The sequence below is a fragment of the Zootoca vivipara genome, chromosome 9 (assembly GCF_965207765.1).
Source record: "Zootoca vivipara chromosome 9, rZooViv2.hap1.1, whole genome shotgun sequence".
Taxonomy (NCBI): domain Eukaryota; kingdom Metazoa; phylum Chordata; class Lepidosauria; order Squamata; family Lacertidae; genus Zootoca; species Zootoca vivipara.
Genome location: NC_142592.1, coordinates 55,255,930 through 55,275,796, shown reverse-complemented (window position 1 = coordinate 55,275,796; position 19,867 = coordinate 55,255,930). Strand labels below are relative to the sequence as shown.

Here is a 19,867-nt window from a genome sequence, read left to right as displayed (position 1 = left end):
ATCACTAAAAGTCAGCATGGGTTTCTGAAAAATATGTCATGTCAGACTAATCTGATCTCATTTTTTGACAAAATTACAAGCCTGGTAGATGAAGGGAACATTGTGGATGTAGCCTATCTTGATTTCAGCAAGGCCTTTGACAAGGTGCCCCATGATATTCTTGTAAAGAAGCTGGTAAAATGCGGGCTAGACAATGCTACCATTCAGGGGATTTTTAATTGGCTGACTGACCGAACCCAAAGGGTGCTCATCAATGGCTCCTCCTCATCCTGGAGAGTAGTGACTAGTGGGGTGCCACAGGGTTCTGTCTTGGGCCCAGTCTTATTCAACATCTTTATCAATGACTTGGATGATGGGCTTGAGGGCATCCTGAGCAAGTTTGCAGACGACACCAAATTGGGAGGGGTGGCTAATACCCCAGAGGACAGGATCACACTTCAAAATGACCTTAACAGATTAGACACCTGGGCCAAAGCAAACAAGATGAATTTTAACAAGGAGAAATGTTGGAGAACTTGGGCAAAAGGAGAACTTGGGCAAAAAAAATTGAAAGGCACAAATACAGGATGGGAGACACCTGGCTTGAGAGCAGTACATGTGAAAAGGACCTAGGAGTCTTGGTAGACCACAAACTTGACATGAGTCAACAGTGTGATGCAGCAGCTAAAAAAGCCAATGCAATTCTGGGCTGCATCAATAGAAGTATAGCATCTAGATCAAGGGAAGTAATAGTACCACTGTATTCTGCTCTGGTCAGACCTCACCTGGAGTACTATGTCCAGTTCTGGGCACCACAGTTCAAGAAGGATACTGACAAGCTGGAACGTGTCCAGAAGAGGGCAACCAAATGGTCAAAGGCCTGGAAACGATGCCTTATGAGGAACGGCTTAGGGAGCTGGGTATGTTTAGCCTGGAGAAGAGAAGGTTAAGGGGTGATATGATAGCCATGTTCAAATATATAAAAGGATGTCATATGGAGGAGGAAGAAAGATTGTTTTCTGCTGCTCCAGAGAAGCCTACACTGAGCAATGGATTCAAACTACAAGAAAGAAGATTCCACCTAAACATTAGGAAGAACTTCCTGACAGTAAGAGCTGTTCGGCAGTGGAATTTGCTCCCAAGGAGTGTGGTGGAGTCTCCTTCTTTGGTGGTCTTTAAGCAGAGGCTTGACAGCCATCTGTCAGGAAAGCTTTGATGGTGTTTCCTGCTTGGCAGGGGGTTGGACTGGATGGCCCTTGTGGTCTCTTCCAACTCTATGATTCTGTGATTCTAGTCAAAGGGAGAATTGCAGGGAGACTCTGCATTAGACAATAGGTCAGGAGTCCAGCAGATAAGTTGATATTCTCTGGCCTCTTTTACAGCTTCCAAGATGGGTTTTCTTGCTGGTCTGGACAAACGGCTATTGCTTTCTCAGGACTTGAGTCTGACACTGTTAGGAACGCATTCTGCTCCAGTCCTTTGCCCTTTGCAGGTCATGTGGGGTACCAATTAATCAAATGTAATATCCATCACATTTATATTTTCAAGTGAAGAGGCTTCTCATGTTGATTTTTCTAGTTCTGTGTACCTTAAGGCATTTTGCATTTGACACTTTACGTTATGGTAAAAATAAACAAATTGATTTATGCTTTGTATGGTTTTAAACTGTTGTTGAAAACGTTCAGGTTTAAAGGAGTGAATTTTTTTAAAAAACAAAAAACACACACACAACAACCATCAAGTTGTGTGGGAATATTAAAATGTTCCCCTGGGGAGAGCTTTTGCTCAAAGTGCATTGGGATCCTTTCACTGAAGTCGTTCACTTGCACTATTTTCGACCCCACAACCACATTTTTATTGTGTTCATCTGTTTGTGCTATCCCGTTGTGATTATTCAGGACTCAGTATTGTTCCCATATTACGGATGTAGGGTGAGTAGCTGAGGCTGAGATATGGTGGCTTTCCAAAGACTGCGTAGTAAATTCATTTCTGAGGTGAGATTTGAACCAATGACTTCCTGAATTCCAGCTCAAGCTCTAGGCCCCTTTGTTATACTAGCTTTCTTGCAGTTTGTAGTTAGAATTTATTGCTGAGCATAAAGAGGACTAATAAAAAATTGAGAATATTGTTGAATAGTTGTCTGAAGTGGATTCTTAGTAGGTCTGTTCATAGGAGCCAACTCCTAGGGACCGAGGTCTCTTTGGGGGGCCCTCCCCCATAAAATAAAATTTGAGGAGGCTGGGCCTCCCCAAATTTGATGGGAATTGCCATTCAAATGGTATGGTGTGCCACATCATCTGTTCAGTTGTGCACGGCAGGGTTCTCTCCCCCCCCCCCAGTATTTTATTCAAGTTGGCATCCCTGGGTCTGTTCATATAATAGTCAAAGTGTAGCACAAGAAAAGCTGCATTGGAATAGTTTGCAATTAAATGTTTTGTGCATAATTACCATTTTGAAGCGATTGATCATCCAAGTAATTTTTCTGAAGATAAGTCTTAGAATAGGAATGCCGCAGAAATTTAGAATCACATTGACAGACTGATACAGAAAATACTTCAGCCCCATGTACAATTTCTGCTTAAGCACTCATGCAATGCTTTTTAAAAAGCCATTTCACAAATTCAAAACATTATGTTAGAAATGACCCTAAAATGAAGCAACATTAAGTAGTGAAGGTATACACACAAAAAAAGAGGGAAGCAAAAACTGTTGGTGTATTTCACAAGTTAAAATTAATTGCTCTTGTCTGTAGTCTTCAGACTGCTCACTTGCACATTAATCCCATTGACTTCAGGGGAGATCCTTGACATTAAACAGTGTATTTTGCCCTAATCCATTGAACAGCATGTGCAGCTAAGGCTCTTCATAAACCATGGAAGGCAAGACAGTAAGCACAAACTGTTCTGCAGTTTGTAACAAGAAAGGACCAATTGCACGTGACAGTACTCAGTTACTGGGTCTTGGGTCACATGACACAAGCTGCAGCGCAGCCTTTCAAAATAGGAGATTGAACCCTAACCTTATTCACTGTCTTGTTCAAAGGCGAAATTGCATCCTTTCATTACTGAAAACTCATTTCTCAAGCTGCACTCTCATTTGTCAGCAAGTCTCTTCTTGGAAAAACATGTTGGCTATACACAGCAAGAGAAAATAAAGAATGCTTAGCTGGGGGAAAGTAGGAAACATTCTCTTTGTTGCTTGTTGACTTAAAAAATGTTACAGGAAACATTAATGGTGATAAAATATGATGATGTAAATAGAATAAATAACTGTGATGTAAATATGAAGTTCAAATTAAAACAATCTTTGGGTAATAAAAAATAATGCTAGCCCTAAAATAACATTTCTGAATTGGCAAACAACTTAGGTTTATTGGGATGTGTTTGAATGCATTTGCACAGATTCAGCATTTAATATAGGCAAGTAAAGAATATATGAAACCCAAATCTGCAATTCCCAGGAGGAGAAAGTTCATATTGAGAACTCCCAAAGGAGTGCAATGACAGCAAATGACCAATTGATCTTGTGTGGATGTACCCTTAATTTGAGGTGGTAGTTTTCAGTTAGGGTCTCATATGTACAGCATATGATTTACTGCAAAGCTATAGTCTCCCTTGAGAATTAGAGCGAGTGTATTTAATCATATTTCCCTGTAATTCCTCCTGAGGTTGCTTTGCTTTATAAATTAGCCCCTGGGTGCTGAAACTAAGAAATTACACCTTTGGAAATCAAATAGTGCATTGATGTGGTTGTATCTGGTTTTGATCTCATGAGGGCAAATTATAAATAGTGGAGACCATGCAAGAATTGTAGGGAAATATATTATGGTAATTATGTGCCTGTAGGTGTGTTTCCACCATCAGTGGGGGTGGAGTTATTCCTTGTTTGGGCAGTAAGATGCTGCAGTTTAGCAGGCAATGACTCAGTTCAACTGAACTCCATGCCAATTTATTTCGTAGCAAACATAGAGCACAGCAACCTAATTGGAATTAAGTTCCAGTGAAGTAACCTTCAAGTTAATGTGCTTAGGCACTTGATGTTCAAAAACCTAACTTAACTATTGAGTGTGCTTAGAATTGCATTGCAGAAGGTGTGACCTCACGTTCTGTATTCAGATGGTTTGAGGACAAATGCTATTTTCACATTCATCATGAAAATAAGTGCATATATCACTCCTTAATTTGGAACCTAAAATAGTTCTCATTATCACCTTCGATAGATTTTTCTGTTAAACACTTCTGGGGTGGGGCTTGTTGGCTGGTGCTTCAAGATTTAATTTCCTTTTTCTGTATAAAATGTGGACATATTGTCACAATGTAAAACTAACAGCACCTCCTGAATTATGTATACAGGCATCCTGGACCCACTACAACCTATTGTGTTAAATGCTTTATTTAGACAAGTAAAACAAAAATCTGGGACATTAATAGAAAATGTTCCGTAAAAATGGGTGCAGTCTTTTAAACATTGCTGCTGTTTATAGTGATTATTTACCCCCAAATGTTCAGAACAAATCTCTTAGCAGACTTCAATTTTCAGTTATTCCGGGATTTCCATGATAGAAGGGGATAGAAGGGGAGACTGTCTTTTACTCCAATAACAGAAGGTTTATAACATAACTAATCATGTAGAAGACCACATAAGACCTGATCACTCTGAAAGCACTCCAGAAAGTATCCCCAATTCCATTCCATGCAGATGGGTGAAAGTTGGCCATTCATTCAAGGCATTGGAGCTAGTTTCCAGCAGCCAAAGGTCCAAATTACATGAGTTTTCAAACGTTAAAAAAATAAATAAATGCAGACCTCATGGATGGGGCTGCGGACAGTGTTGCACAAGTAGAACTTGGAAGGACCTGGTGTGTTGGTATAGAGCCAGAACAGAAACTGGAAGGTATGGGGAGCAGCCAAATACTTGCATAGCAACAGGGGGGAGGTAAAATGCAACTGTTTAGGGCTTACAAAATATTTTTAAAGCCTTTGCAAAGCCAGAGAGCTGCTGGAAAGCATTGTAATGTGTTGTTCATTGTTTGTGTTTGATGTGCATTTACAGTGTCCATTTATGGAATTTGGTTTTATGATAAGGAAGAATGCCAAAGAATTGCAGAGCTCATGAAAAAGTAAGTGCTGGTGGTCAAGGAAGCCCTTTGAGGATTGTATTTGTGATCCTTTGCATGTTATAGCATTGTTCATTACAGTGGTACCTCGGTTTACAAACACAATTGGTTCCGGAAGTCTGTACTTAACCTGAAGCGCACTTAACCTGAAGTAAACTTTCCCACTGAAAGTAATGGAAAGTGGATTAATCTGTTCCAGACGGGTCCACGGAATACTCAACCTGAAGCGTACTTAACCCGAGGTATGAGTGTAATTGGTTCCGGAAGTCCGTACTTAACCTGAAGCATACTTAACCTGAAGTGAACTTGCCCATTGAAATTAATGGAAAGTGGATTAATCCATTCCAGGTGGGTCCGCGGAGTACTTAAACTTAAAATACTCAAACCGAGGCGTACTTAAACCGAGGTATGACTGTATATTGAAGCTGTTTAAGATTAACCCCCTTCATATTAGCAGCTTAAATGGGCTCATTAAAGCAGAAAAGTCAACTGACGCTGGAGTGCTGTGCACACTTAAATAACAGTAAGTCTTATTGAAATCAATGGGACTGACTTCTGAATAAAACTACAGTGAGGGGGAAAGTATTTGATCCCCTGCTGAATTTGCCCGTTTGCTCTCTGACGAAGAAATGACCAGTCCATAATTTTAATGGTAGGTTTATTGTAGCTGTGAGAGACAGAATAACAACAGGAGAACCCCCGGAAAAGCAGAAGACAAAAGTCAGAGGTTGATGTGCATTATAATGAGTGAAATGAGTATTTGATCCCCTATCTACCAGCCAGATGTCAGGCTACCTGGTATCTTCACTGTATGTAACAAGCTGAGATTAGAAGTACCTGCTGTAAGGGAGAGGTTTTACCTGTAATCCCAGCTCGTTACAGTACCTGTACAAAAGACACCTGTCGACAGAAGCAATTAATCAATCCAGCAGATTCCAAAGTAGCCACCATGACCAAGACTGTAGACCTGCACGAGGCTGGACTGGGCTACAAGACTATTGCCAAGTAGCTTGGTGAGAGGGGGACAACAGTTGGTGCAATAATTTGCAAATGGAAGAAACACAAAATAACTCTCAACCTCCCTCAGTCTGGGGCTCCATGCAAGATCTCATCTCATGGAGTTGCAATGATCATGAGAACGGTGATGAAGCAGCCCAGAACTACACGAGGGGAACTTGTCAGTGATCTCAGGGCAGCTGGGACCATAGACACCATGAAAACAGTTGGTAACACACTACGCAGGGAAGGACTGAGATCTTGCAGAGCCCGCAAGGTCCCCTTGCTCAAGACAGCACATGTACAGGCCTGTCTGCAGTTTGCTAATACACATCTGAATGACCCAGAGGAGAACTGGGTGAACGTATTGTGGTCAGAATTGAGACCAAAATCAAGCTCTTTGGCATCAACTCAACTCACCATGTTTGGAGGAGGAGGATTGCTGCCTACGACCCCAAGAACACCATCCCCACCGTCAAACATGGAGGGGTACATATTATGCTTTGGGGGTGTTTTCTGCTAAGGGGACAGGACACCTTCATCGCATTGAAGGGACGATGGACGGGACCATGTATCATCAAGTCGAGGATGAGTATTCCAACATGACAAAGACCCAAAACACATGGCCAAGGCAACAAAGAAGTGTCTCAAGAAGAAGCACATTAAGGTCCTGGAGTGGCCTAGCCAGTCTCCAGACCTTAATTGCATCGAAAATCTGTGGAGGTTGCTGAAGGTTCGAGTATTCTGTCTCTCACAGCTTCAATAAACCTACCATTAAAATTATGGACTGGTCATTTCTTCATCATAGGGCAAACGGGCAAATCTAGCAGGGGATCAAATACTTCCCCCCCTCACTGTACATAGGATTGCACTGTGAAACATATTTTAATTTGGACTAATGCATTTTGGAATTGTTTAGTGAAAGTTTACTTCATTGGGAGGAAAGCTCTTATTTGATAAAGACTCTGAGGAGGAAATAAATCACAGGCAAATGTCTGTAAATTGTAATTTATTTTTATACATTGCAATTTATTTTGTATAGTCTATTCCTATTGATCTCACTTGCCCTGATAAATGGAGAAGTATGCAACTTTATTCCCTACTTCTTTGAAATAGGACTGTCTGTAAGACTAACCTGCTGAAACAGGTTAGTGCCTTCAGTAAAACTTGGATTATACAATTAAGCCAGCGACCATACACATTCAATAAATGTTATAAATGTGCTTACTATAGTATATAGAGATCATTCTTAGTATTTTTAATATATTTGTTTTATAATATCCAAGCACTGACGGATAGCATCTCTTTCTAAGTGCCCTAAATGATGAAATTCCACCACAGGGTGGGTTGGCTAGGTACTGGTTTGAGGAATCCTATCTGGATTGCTGAGGTCAGAGGTCCTCCAGGCCATAATCTGAGGTGGCAATGGCTCTTTAGGGTGTCAGACAGGGTCTCTCCCAGTCCTACCTGGAGATATCAGAGATCAAACCTGGGGTGTTCTACATACAAAGCAAATACTGTACCACAGAGGTAAGGCTCTTCCCCCTCTCTCTTTGTAGCCATCTGTGTGGTAATGGTTGCTAGGCCACTTGCAGAGGCATTCCAGTTATTCTGGTTCCCATGTTACTTTACACTCGCTTTGTATCTAATGCCATGCTCTTTTAATTGGTGGTACATAGGGACCCAGGTGGCGCTGTGGGTTAAACCACTGAGCCTAGGGCTTGCTGATCAGAAGGTCAGCGGTTCGAATCCCTGTGACGGGGTGAGCTCCTGTTGCTTGGTCCCAGCTCCTGCCAACCTAGCAGTTCGAAAGCACGTCAAAATGCAAGTAGATAAATAGGAACTGCTACAGCGGGAAGGTAAACGGTGTTTCCGTGTGCTGCTCTGGTTCGCCAGAAGTGGCTTTGTCATGCTGGCCACATGACCTGGAAGCTATACACCGGCTCCCTCGGCCAATAATGCGAGATGAGCGTGCAACCCGAGTCGGTCATGACTGGACCTAATGGTCAGGGGTCCCTTTACCCCTTTACCTTTATGATGTTTGGGCTGTAACTTTCTGACAATACCTGGGTGGAGTCTAGTGTAGAATCTGGTGCAGGTATACTCAATTTATCATCTAAATTCTAACTCTAACCAGATGCCTGCAGCTTAGAGGATTTATCAGGGGAGTTAAATTTACCTGGGCATAACAATGGGCCAGCCAACCTTTGTTTTTGCCCAGTTACTTTACAGTGTGATTGCTGCGAAACAATGTACAGATTTACTTCTCCTGCTAGGCATTGATCAGGAAATTCTACAAGACCTGGAAATGGATGTTCAAAAGAGTCCATCTGCTGTAGAGAAGGAGGGAATATGTTTCACTCTAGGAAAGTCAGAGCTCCTCTTCCCTAGTATTATTACAGTATTTAGATTTTTATCCCACACCTTCTTCCAGAGGAGCCAGAGGGCAGCAAAACATATCAATACTAATACAATTAAACTTCTAAAAATATTTAAGTACTTCTAAAAACAATCACCTACTACTGTTTTATCCTATCCTGACTCACATTCACACTGAAGTGCAATAGAAACCATAAGCTACACATTACTACTTATTAGACATTACAGAAGGATGCATATTTCCCTAACACAATTTAATTGCAGCTATAGTCTTTTTGAAAAAGAAATAGGCATATATCCCTCTTGTGTAGCAATTCAAAGGAGCAGAGTAACTGTATTAAAAAATCTCCAATATCTCCCCTTAGTTATATTCCCCACCGCACTGTAAGTGTGCAAATGCTTCCCTCATGGGGAAATTTATGAACTTTTTCTAGTGCTGTGATACAATTTTTGAGATATACTGCACCTAATGTTCCAGATGTAAGTAGATCTATATAAAAGTCATTGTAATATTGGTAGTTATATTTTCCTTTTCCAATAATTCTCAATATTGACTTGTCTTTTTGACTTCCACTGCCCAGAAAGTTGACATTTTCAGTGAACTGCCTACCACAACCTCAAGTTCTGTTTCTTGGGTTAGTTGCAGTCAATTCAGATCCCAGCTCCATATATACAAAGTAGTTGTGTTTTGCCCCAGTGTGCATCACTTAGCCCTTACGTACATTAAATGCTGTGTGAAGCTTTTTGTCATTCACTCGGTTTGGAGAGATTCTTCTGGAACTCTTCAATTTGCTTTTGCATTTCACAGCCCAAATAACAAATTTGGCTATCTCACTGCTTACCCCTGACTTAGAACATTTATGAACAAAAGGTAGCATTCCCAGTACAGAACCTTTGGGTAGTTCATTGCTAATTTTTCTCCTTATTTTAAACTGTTTAAAATGTCTGCTTCCTTTTCTTAAGCAGTTATTGATCCATAAGAGGTTGATATGGCAACAGTCATCTAAAACAAATATTAGCATAGCTACCGTCTTTCCCCTTTTTTAAGACACCGTCTTATAACTTTTTTTCCTCAAAAAAACACAGGGTGGCTTACTTTCGGTGGGATGTCTTATTTTTTTTTATTACCGGTACAGTTTTTACAGCTCAGGGTGCTGGCTCAGGGCGCTGCTCGGTTCTCTTGAGTGCTCGGCGCTGCAGCAGCCACTGGTTCCGGGTGGCGGGGCAGCAGGCATCCTAGGCCGGGCCAGGCAGAGGCCGCTGGCTCAGGCGCTCCGCCTGCCGCTGCAGGGCGCTCCAAGCTCCTTGGCCAGGCCAGGCAAGGAAGAAGCAATGAGCCCAGCGGTGGCGACAAGCACAGAAGCGGCAGGGCGGCGATGGACGAGAAGGCGGAGCGCGGGAATGCAGCCAGCAAGGTGGGAGCGCGATCAGCTGTTAAGCGGAGCTCTTGGAGCACCACTTCAGAGCTGATCGCGCTCCTGCAGTGCCAGCTGCATGGAGTGACTCTGTGAGTGGAGGTGCCTGTGGGGGTTGGTTTCCGCGGAGCGGAAGTATGGCTTATTTTGGGGGTATGTCTTATATTTCTCAAATGCTTAAAAACCCTGCCATGGCTTACTTTCTGACTACGTATTAAAAAAGGGGAAACAGGGTAGCATAGTGTGTAGCCTGTGCGGGGAGTGGAAGCATATTGAGCCATGGCCAATGCATGATCCAGAGGAATAGGTCTGTTTGATCTGCTGTAGCAAAAAAACAAATAATCCTGTATCACCTTAAAGGCTAACAAGACTATAAAACAGGTTTTGTTGGTCCTTGGTTTTGGTGGTGTTTGGGGCCCCATTATTTACAGATCTTTCCCCCTCCTTTCTGCTAACATAGAATAGCCATCAAATATCCAATCAAAAGTAGAGTCCAAGGACTATTGAGGATAGGAGTTGTGGTCTCCTGGATCACCGACCTCTATGAAGGTGGATTTTACATAAATATCTTGCTGCAATGCTGGAAGAAGCAACACATTAAGCTTTCTGTCATCAGTGACTTGGATATCTGTTGTCACATCTTGTATTCAGCCCACAGTGAAATATCCGCAATCTTGACCATTTGGTGCCTGTCCTTAACTGCTTCCATGCCTGATCAGAAAGCCTCTGTGAGCCTCAGCCTAGAAAGGGAGACTGACAAAGTTGACTTGTAGCCCATGAAAGCATCTGAGGAAAGAGAGAGGAGTGCCTTATATTGACAATCCCCTTGTGGCAGTAGTGCCTTTTTTATGGTGAACAACACCACAATAGTTAATATCAAGAGCAAGAAAGAATTTATACAAGATTTCAGGAGAAGCAAGCTGTCATCTCAAAGAACTGTACATTATTGAAAGATAACGGTGGCTAATCAGCTCTCCCTGCAGTTTTTGGTGATTAAATGTCTCTCAGACTGCTAATTTTCTTCAGTAAAAGACTAGTTTGTGAGGATTTGTATGATTGTAAACCATGTTTAGTGGGTTATAATAGCAGCATTTCATCTAGTTAAAACTACACTGCAGTTCAGCCAAGTGACTGTGTGTTAGAATTATCAGCAGTTTGCAGTAATTATAAAACAGCTGGGGCAGGAAATTGGTAATTTACTAGCAGTTAAAGACTTGTTTGTGTATATTCACCACCCTACCATCACCAGCAATCATAAAATGAGCTGTGGTTTAATGTACTTCCCGGCCATACGATGTGTGACTGTGTTAGGGATATTTAAGTCTTTTATGGTCCAGTGTGCACAAAATTTGAGAAATTACATCATCAACCCAGGCAAACCTTATGAGATAGCCCTTCTCCTCCAAAACAACAACCTTGAAACCATTCTTAATGTCTGCTAAATGATTTGAAGCAGTTGGAATTGAACTCCATTTTCTCACTCATTTTTAACTTCACCCTTCATTTCCAGTTTAACTCGGCAAGAACAACTGAAAGCACAGCAGGGGGCTGGCACAGGAATTTCCCCAGTAAGCCTGAATTTGGGTGACAGCAAAGAAGTGGATATCCTACGGATGCTCAACAAAGCCAAAGATGAATATACCAAGGTGGGACCTATCCTGTATAAAACAATACCTGCAAGTATTCTTGGATGAGACTAGATTTATGTAGATGCACTACAGTCTGGGTTCAGACTCTGTTTTGGAACTGAATCAGCTTTGGTTGCTCTGATGGATGACCTTCATTGTGAAAGAGATGGGGAGCGCTACTGTGTTCCTTCTGCTCAATCTCTTGGTGGCTTTTGACACTATTGCCCACAGTATCCTGCTGGACTGACTCAGAGGGATTAGTATTGGAGGCACCATATTATGATGGTTCCGTCCTTACCTTCATGGCTGGGTTCTTAGAGTAGCACTGGATGAATACTCCCTGGCACTTGTGCTGTGGGGTCCTGCAGGGCCCAGTGCTATTAGCATTTATGCGAAGCCATTGGGGGCAGTCAGTAGGGGTTTGAGGGAAAGATGTCATCGGTACACTGATGATACGTAGCTCCATTTCCCCATAACATCTGAATCAGGAGAGGCTGTGAAAGGTCTGGATCAGGTGTCTGAATGCAGTGGTGGGCTGATGAGGGCCAATGAACTGTGTTTGAATCTTGAGAAGGCAGAGTCTCTTTGGCTGGGTAGCTCCCATGTTCAGGAGATAGGCAAGTACTTGTTCTGGATAGGGTCACATTCCCTCTGAAGGAACAAAGAAAACCCATTTTCATGATTGGTACTTAATTGTTTTTCCGCCTTTTATTGTGTAGTAGAAAAGATTGTGTAGAAGACTACACACATACTGAAGTGGTTTCATTTTTTCCTCTCTTTGTTAGAAAACGTTTGTTTGAAGGATGAGTCACTCCATGCCTGTTTCTTATTCCACCCCATCCCTCTATTTCTTTATCATCATTGGTTGCTAAGAAAATAATATATCATAGAGAATTTTATGTTTGGAAGCCCTTTAAGATACAGGAATAGCTGTCCTCTCAAAGCTGGAGATCATGTACATTAGGCTAAGCAAAGGTGACACATTTTACAGTTTTATTTGCATCAAAAGCCACTGCGCATCAGAACCACCATGCTTCTCAAAATAGCTATTTTACATTTTATCATTTTGTGACTGAATTCCATGTGATGGAATCAGCTTGTGTATCCTGCATAGCCCCTCTTTGCACTGCACTTTGGGATAATCACTAAGCAAAGAAACATGAAGTCCATTACTGGTTTTCTCAATTGCTGTTGTACTGACTATTGCTGCTGCTGCTTGTTTCAGTTTTTTTAATATTTAGCTTGTGCTTTTTATCACTTCACTTTCTCTAGTGATGTTTAGTAGAACAGCAAATGAAAGTATAAAGTATTTATAATTTAAATAAATAAATAGTATCCACCAGGCTAACCTGAAGCTAGATCTCTTCCTTGCTGGTGTCAGTGTCTTCCACCTGAAATCCTGTAAAGCTGCTGCTAGTCAATGCACACAATTCTGAGCTAGATGGAGCAATGGTCTAAAGCAGCTTCCAAAGAAAAGATATTTATTCATACTAATAATGATGCAGGCTCAGCAGCAGGCAATTAGTCCAGAAGTCATGATTCCAAGGTACATGTGTAAGGCAAGAGATTCAAAAGTGAACAGAAGCAACAGAGATGCCCTACGGTTGTCACACCACTCGTGCCTAGCTTTTAAATATGAGGCGGGGTGAGATCACTCTCAATACACTCTCACCTCCTGAGACTTCTGTGCATTCAGATATGTACTTAGCCTGGGCGGGTGTGTCTGATCCCACCTACAGAGGTGGTGCCTTCTTCTCTGTGACAAGACTTTGTCTTGCCCTTCTGACTCCATCTTCCCCACTGAGTACTCCTGCTCCACCCCTCCCCCTGGCTGGCCAGGGTCCTTCTCACTCCCCAATGGGACTCTGCAGCAGGAGCAATGAAGAGAGCCGGCACATCTCTCGCCCGCCCCAGTGCTACATCTGGAGTCACAAGGAGAGGACCTCCATCTTCCATTCCTGGGCACTAGCCTAAAGCCCCACCCCTTCTTCTTTCTCCTGATCCTCTACCGCCTGGGGTTGCCCAGCCATACCAGATCCTGATGGAACTGAGAAGTTTGCCAGTGCCAGCTTTAATTTCTTTTGTGGGCCATGTGGTTGTTTTAAATTTGCCCAGTCTTCTGTAGCTGGTTTTTTAACTATGTCGTATTCTGTTGAATTTTATTGGTGGGTATGATTCTGGATTTCCCCCCCTTTGCTATTCTACTATTTTATTATGTTGCATTTCTTTTATTATGATTTTGAATACGTTTGATGTCTCAAGAGCCTTGTTATATCGAATGTCATGTGCTATCTGGATAACCTGAAGCCACTGCTGTTTTTGTTTTTCTAATGTTTTTTTTACCCTTTTAAATCTAAGTCTAGCCTTTAGTCTGCATGAAGTATAGGTTAAGAGCAGAGTGAAGAGACAATTAGAATGGAAGATGATCTGTATAAAATCCCTCGTATGGATATTTCCTGCACTTATATTGCATGTGGCTCATGTTCCAAGAAAATCCAATTGTCTTTCCTTCAGGTATCCTTGATCCTCATGGATATTTGTCAATTTGTCAGTTCTGTTTTCTCTTCTCAAGTTTAACTGTACTGTATTCTTTTTTTCACGGTGATGGGGAGATTGAAAATAAAAATTGCTTTCTATAAAAATAATAATGTAGCATTATTTTTGTTTGTGTGTTGCAGTGTAAAATGTGCTCAGAGCCAAAACAGATAACCAGTTCTTCTGCTATATATGACAACCCCAACTTGATCAAACCAATCCCAGTGAAGCCTAGCGAAACCCAACACCAGTGTATTCCTCAACAAGTCCAGGTATGATTGTATTTACTTTCTTAACCCTAAGCTTCTTAGTTTAGAAGGCTTATGAGTCTGTGTTAGAAGCCTTTCTGTGCAATAAAAAAAGATTATGCTGGGTGAACCTCTGTCATCGCATCCAGTTTTGCTCTCAACCCAGCCATGATCCACAATTTCATTACCCTGGTGTGGTGGTGTGTATCTTTACTACAGGTAGTCACGCTGCTTTTTGCAACTCATTTTTAAATAAGTCTGGATGAGGGCTCCAGCATACTTGGCTGTATGCATCAGTAGAGCACACAGCTTTCAGAAAACAATTACTACAAAATAAACAACGTTTTTAAAGCAAAGGTGGTATTATTGGAATGGCTGAACAGAGAGGTGTGGGCAGCCCTTGGCCATGCTAGGCCAAATATCACCTCACCCCCTTCACAGGACTATTCATCCCCTAAAGAAAGGGGGAACATCAACAACTTTTGGGGACAGGTAAAAGCAATTAATTTTGGGGTGAGGAATGGGCTTACTGTTAAAGTGTTTTCCCCCCTAAATAAGAACAAAACTTTACCACCACTTCAGTCAGTAGCTTAGTTACCCTCAGCAGTCTGGTAGTATTCCATTTGAAATTTAGGACAGAAAGCCTCTTGAGAACGAGGCTATGTAACATAATGCATATAATTCAGGGGCACTGGTGATTATGTTATATAACAATTTGTATTATAGTCTGTTTGTTTATTTGGATGATGTTGTTTTTTCAGTGCCCTTGAAAAACACGTTATAAGACAACAAAATGCCAAATGCAGTTTAGTGAAGAACTAATATGTATCAAGCATTTCACTGGTTTATAAGGGCATTTTACCATTTAATAAAATTATATTTTCTCTCCCCCCACCTTTGTGTTTGATGCTGCCCTCTTTTTTCCCCTTTACTATTTCGAGAGGGATACCATTTCTGTTGCTGCTCTTAAAACTCCTTCAGTAGAGACTGTCTTATGATTTACAGACTTTGAATCCAAAGCATTAATAAGAGCACCTGTAGGCTTTTAGTGATTGCTTTTTCCCTGTGTTGGCATTAGGTGTTATGCCTGCCTTTCATAGTACCCCTTTGATTCTTAAAACCTTTCAATTCTTCTTACAATGGATGCAATTTTAATGGAATTTTGTAATGCAATTCTGTTTACATTGGAATGAAATTTAATAGCCCATTGCAAAGTGTACAAAATTCATGAACACTGGGCTGGGAGGACTAAGATACAGCTCATAATCACACATCGTGTTCAAAGCTGACAGATCTGTGCTGTCCAATTTTATGCCCTTAATCAGGAAACAACACACAGCGCTGTTTGTGTGCAATATTTCAGAGATAGGTAGAAGGAAGACTGTGCTCCATCAGCAGGCCACCTCTTGCCTGTAGATTTGTGGGATTCTTTCAACAAATATTGGAAAAGTTTGATCTTGGTCTGATCCCTACCAAAGCACCTTACATTCTTAAGCAAGGGTGTGTGCTCTCTTTTGTATGAACTCTTTTGTTTAAATTTAATTTCTTACATTTATGTCCCATCTTTTTTCTGCCATGGAACTCCATGCAGCGTGCATATGGCTGCCAAGAGTCACCCATCCAAGCACTGAGCGGACCCAGACCTGCTTAGCTTCAGTAAGGTGCTGACCTCATATATCTTCAGGCTGTACTCTAGGTATATTGCTTTGTAAAGCTAAGATGCGAAATTGGACCGAAATGATTCTAGCCATAGAAATAAAAAGTAAATTAAACAAAACTAAATTCAACCCGTTTCCTCCACCCACATAAAGATGCAAGAAAACTGTTGAAATGAAGCTTCATATACCAGGTGTTAATAATAATTTAGTATGTACCGTCAGCAAACAGGTGGACAAGCTCTGCTATACAGCAGTACCTCAGTTTTCGAACGTAATCCGTTCCGGAATACCGTTTGAGTTCCAAAACGTTCAAAAACCGAGGCGCAAAGGGTGGTCTGCAAATTTAATAGAGAAAAATAACATATACACTCAGCAGAAGCCGTTTGACTTCCAAGGTGTATTCGAAAGCCCAAACGTTCATCAATGGAGACGTTTGGAAACCGAGGTGCCACTGTCTTGTGACCTTTTGTGCAGTTCTGTGTAATCTTGCACCCTTTGCTACACTCAGATAGAGAATCATACAGTAAATAAAATAAATGGTAGTTTGCGAGACAGTTCACTGGAGGTGAAAAGGTTCTGCTGCTGAGTGATGGTGAAGGGAGAGAGGGAGAGACCCACCACTTACTGGAGCAAGCTGTGAGGCAGTGTCAGGAAAGTGTGGTGTGTGCTGAAGCAGCGGCATATAGGAGGAGCTGTCACCTGTCCACCACTTCTCTCCTTATAACTGTCCTCACCAACCATCTTCCCACCAACTGGTTCCAAGCTCATGCTTCTGCCACAAACAGAACGTCTGTGATCCCCCCAATTGTTTGCAGAAAAGCCATTTGTTCAGCTTTCGGAGAACAGGCAGTGGCATCTGCTGTTCTCTCTCTTCCTTTGATGCTACTAGCCAAACCTTTATTTTTCTGAATTAAACTGGCTTTCTTTTCTCCTCCCTGCTCCCCCACCAGAACATAGATCCTGAACCACAACACTTATCTCTCACAACGCTCTTTGGAAAGCAGGAAAAGTCTAACATATACCAAGATACCTCAGTAAAGTCACAAAAACTTCACCAAGAAAACTTTCCTCTGAGGCAAGGGGTTGTGCGTTCTCTGTCCTATGAGGAACCTGGAAGACATTCACCCACAGCAGAGAAGCAGCTTTGCCCAGCCATTCAGAAACTGATGGTGCGTGGAGCAGAGCTTCACCCAGTCTCTGAACTGCCTGAGAACCGGATGTGTGAGAACGGCAGTGTCCCTTCAGTAGGGGAGGTTTTCACGGGACTCTTCCAGCCTGTGGCTTCACATAGCATTCGGACATCTCATCCCATCCAAGATGCCGCCAGCACACGTAGCCTGCTGCAACAACTCCAAAGCCAGTCAGGACAAATGACAAAAATGGAGCCCATCAATGTAGGGCCAGCGAGTTCTGCTGCACCAGTCTTCAGCAGGGCTCCTGCTGTCTCCACAGGAGCCCAGGTAAAGAATGTGACACAGCCTCATCTCATGTATTTCAATGGCTCTCTCCCAGGACAGACTTTGGGGCCTCCAGCCCTTGGTAAAGAACAATCCAAACTTCCAGGACAGTCCCTTCCTCTCTCTGGGAACCAATCTGGAAATTCTGGAGTAATTTCACCACAAGAGTTATTAAAGAAACTTCAGATAGTGCAACAGGAGCAGCAGTTGCATGTATCCAGTCGGCCAACCTTGGCAGCCAAGTTTCCCGTGGTTACTCAGAGCAGCAGCACCTTAAAACCTCTGGATTCTTGGATGGACAAAGCTTCAAACACAGAAAAGCAGCCCCCTCTTTTTCAGGTAAACCAGCAATAGATTTGATAGAGCCTAGAGTCCAATAACCTTGGATCAACAGGCTGCTTGTTCTTCTACTTTCAACATTTAAAAACCAAAAGTACACCTCTCAGTTCTAGCATTGGGGAACTGTAGGCTAGTTCATGGTCCAAACTAGTGGTGTCCAAACACTGCTCCTTAGTTCATTTTAACAACCCTTTGGGCTTAGCTTGAGTTTTTTCAAGCATGCAGATTTGAAAAATCCCAAGTGGTTTTTTTGTGTGCAGCTTCCATTCACCAGCAAACGTCCCAACAAATCAAAAACTTTTTACCTTTGTGGGTGAACCTCATGCCAAGTCATCCCCAGATTCAAAAGTTCTTGAAGTGGGGCATGCCTTTTCAAGGGGGGCAAGTGGACATTTTGTACCTGAATGCCCTCTGCATCGTTAGACCATAGCCAGTACAGTCGTACCTTGGTTTTTGAACAGTTTAGTTCTTGAACGTTTTGACTCCCGAACACTGCAAAGTGACTGTTCCAGTTTGCGAACTATTTTTGGATGCTGAATGTCCAACAAGGCTGTCGCGGCTTGATTGGCGGCAGGAGCTTCCTGCAGCCAATCAGAAGCCACACTTTGGTTTTCGAACGTTTTGGAGGTCGAACGGACTTCTGGAATGGATTCCATTTGACTTCCAAGGTACGACTGTAATGGCTTTTCAAAGCTGTAATGAAGGATTGCTGGTCGACTCAGTTCCTTGGATGGCTTATTTGAGACAGTGTGCTTTATATGCATGAAGGCAGAGGTATTGCTTGCTTTTGCCTCTAAGAACTTGTCTCTTATTGCAGGAACTGAAAGTTAACACCCAGCAAGTATTTGTGTGCACAGGAGCTCTGATATGTATATGAAGATGCTATGCGCACAAGAGTTTCCCCATTCATTTCCAAAAGTAGTAGCTCTGCATGTGCATCCCTTTGCAAGCATGGCACTGCTTCTGTGCGTTTGTGAGAGTCCTGTGTGTTCACTGGAGATACTTCTGAATATTGTTAGAGTCATTTCAGACATTGGCGAATAGGGTAATATATGGGGTAGAGTGTGAGCCTCGTTCTTGGGATATGTGCTTACCGCCATGTATAGGAAGTAACACATAAACTAGGTGCAAACTTGCAGGAATGGATAAATAGCTCACTCAGTTTCTGCAATCTTTTCGCTTCCAAACTGTGATGGAAGAAAATCAGGAATTGGACAAATTGCACATAGCTATTGGGTCACAGGTCATTTCCATCATTGCATCAATGATACCTGGGACTCCACCCAACTGCATGTTAGCTACTACTCCTTATGTCAACATTTGAATGAAGCCTAATGGCAAAGGGTGGTAAGGAGGAATACAGCTGGGATGGGTAACTAGGCTAAAGATCCATTGCCTGCACATCCACTGATACTACTGATCCCAAGTGAATCTAGGTTTCCCAAGCTGTGTCCCTATGGAATATAGTTTTGCTTCCCCATTGACCTTCAGCACTTGATTTCTTGATTTGTTTATAAAGGGTTTTTCAGATATACTAGCATATTTTGCTGTTGTCAAGCTGCATCCAAGAAAAGGCATTTCTAATTTATAATACAAATCACTCCCACCACTTCCAAAGTTAAATGATCCCTTTAATAATCCTTGGAAAACCCTCACTTGGGCAAATGGGATCTGTGCAGCTGTGGGGGCTTGGCTTTTGGCTGCTGCTTTTGTTGTGCAGTCTGCCATTTCCTCCAGCCTCTCCTCCATAGATTGCAGCCAAGCACACTATTAAATAAAACTGGAAATTGAGCTTATTGTTAGGCTCTATAATTTGAACTAATAGAAAGTGTGAAAGTGCAGGAGCTGTCAAAACAAGAAAAGTTGGAATTTGATGATTCATTGACCCTGTGTCTGGTCTGAGGATGATGCTTATGACATTTGGACTAAAATGAAATGGAAAAAGAACCATTTGGGACAGAATTTAATAATGGCTTCATGATGTGATACTATAATCAGCTTGCTGATATTATGCAGAATGTGGACAGCAAAGTCTATCCATAGGAAGAGAATGTTTTATTGCACAGTATTGTGATGGAACTGAGAGGTTGTCTTTGCATTGCAGGGTTGGAAAACAG

At 42.1% G+C, this 19,867-nt stretch overlaps 1 protein-coding gene across 4 annotated transcripts in view; it reads left to right on the top strand.

Moving 5' to 3' along the window:
• Positions 1-19,867, top strand: part of DCP1B (decapping mRNA 1B) — a 43,786-nt gene that overhangs the window by 17,427 nt on the left and 6,492 nt on the right. For all 4 annotated transcript variants that reach the window (XR_015951755.1, XM_035127339.3, XM_088676830.1 and 1 more), the window contains 4 exons: positions 5,032-5,098; positions 11,396-11,531; positions 14,192-14,320; positions 16,905-17,750. Coding sequence is in view for 3 of the 4 variants with exons in the window: in XM_035127339.3 (XP_034983230.3) it covers positions 5,032-5,098; positions 11,396-11,531; positions 14,192-14,320; positions 16,905-17,750 (1,178 nt within the window). In the remaining variant the exon portion in view is untranslated. The remainder of the gene's footprint in view (positions 1-5,031; positions 5,099-11,395; positions 11,532-14,191; positions 14,321-16,904; positions 17,751-19,867) is intronic.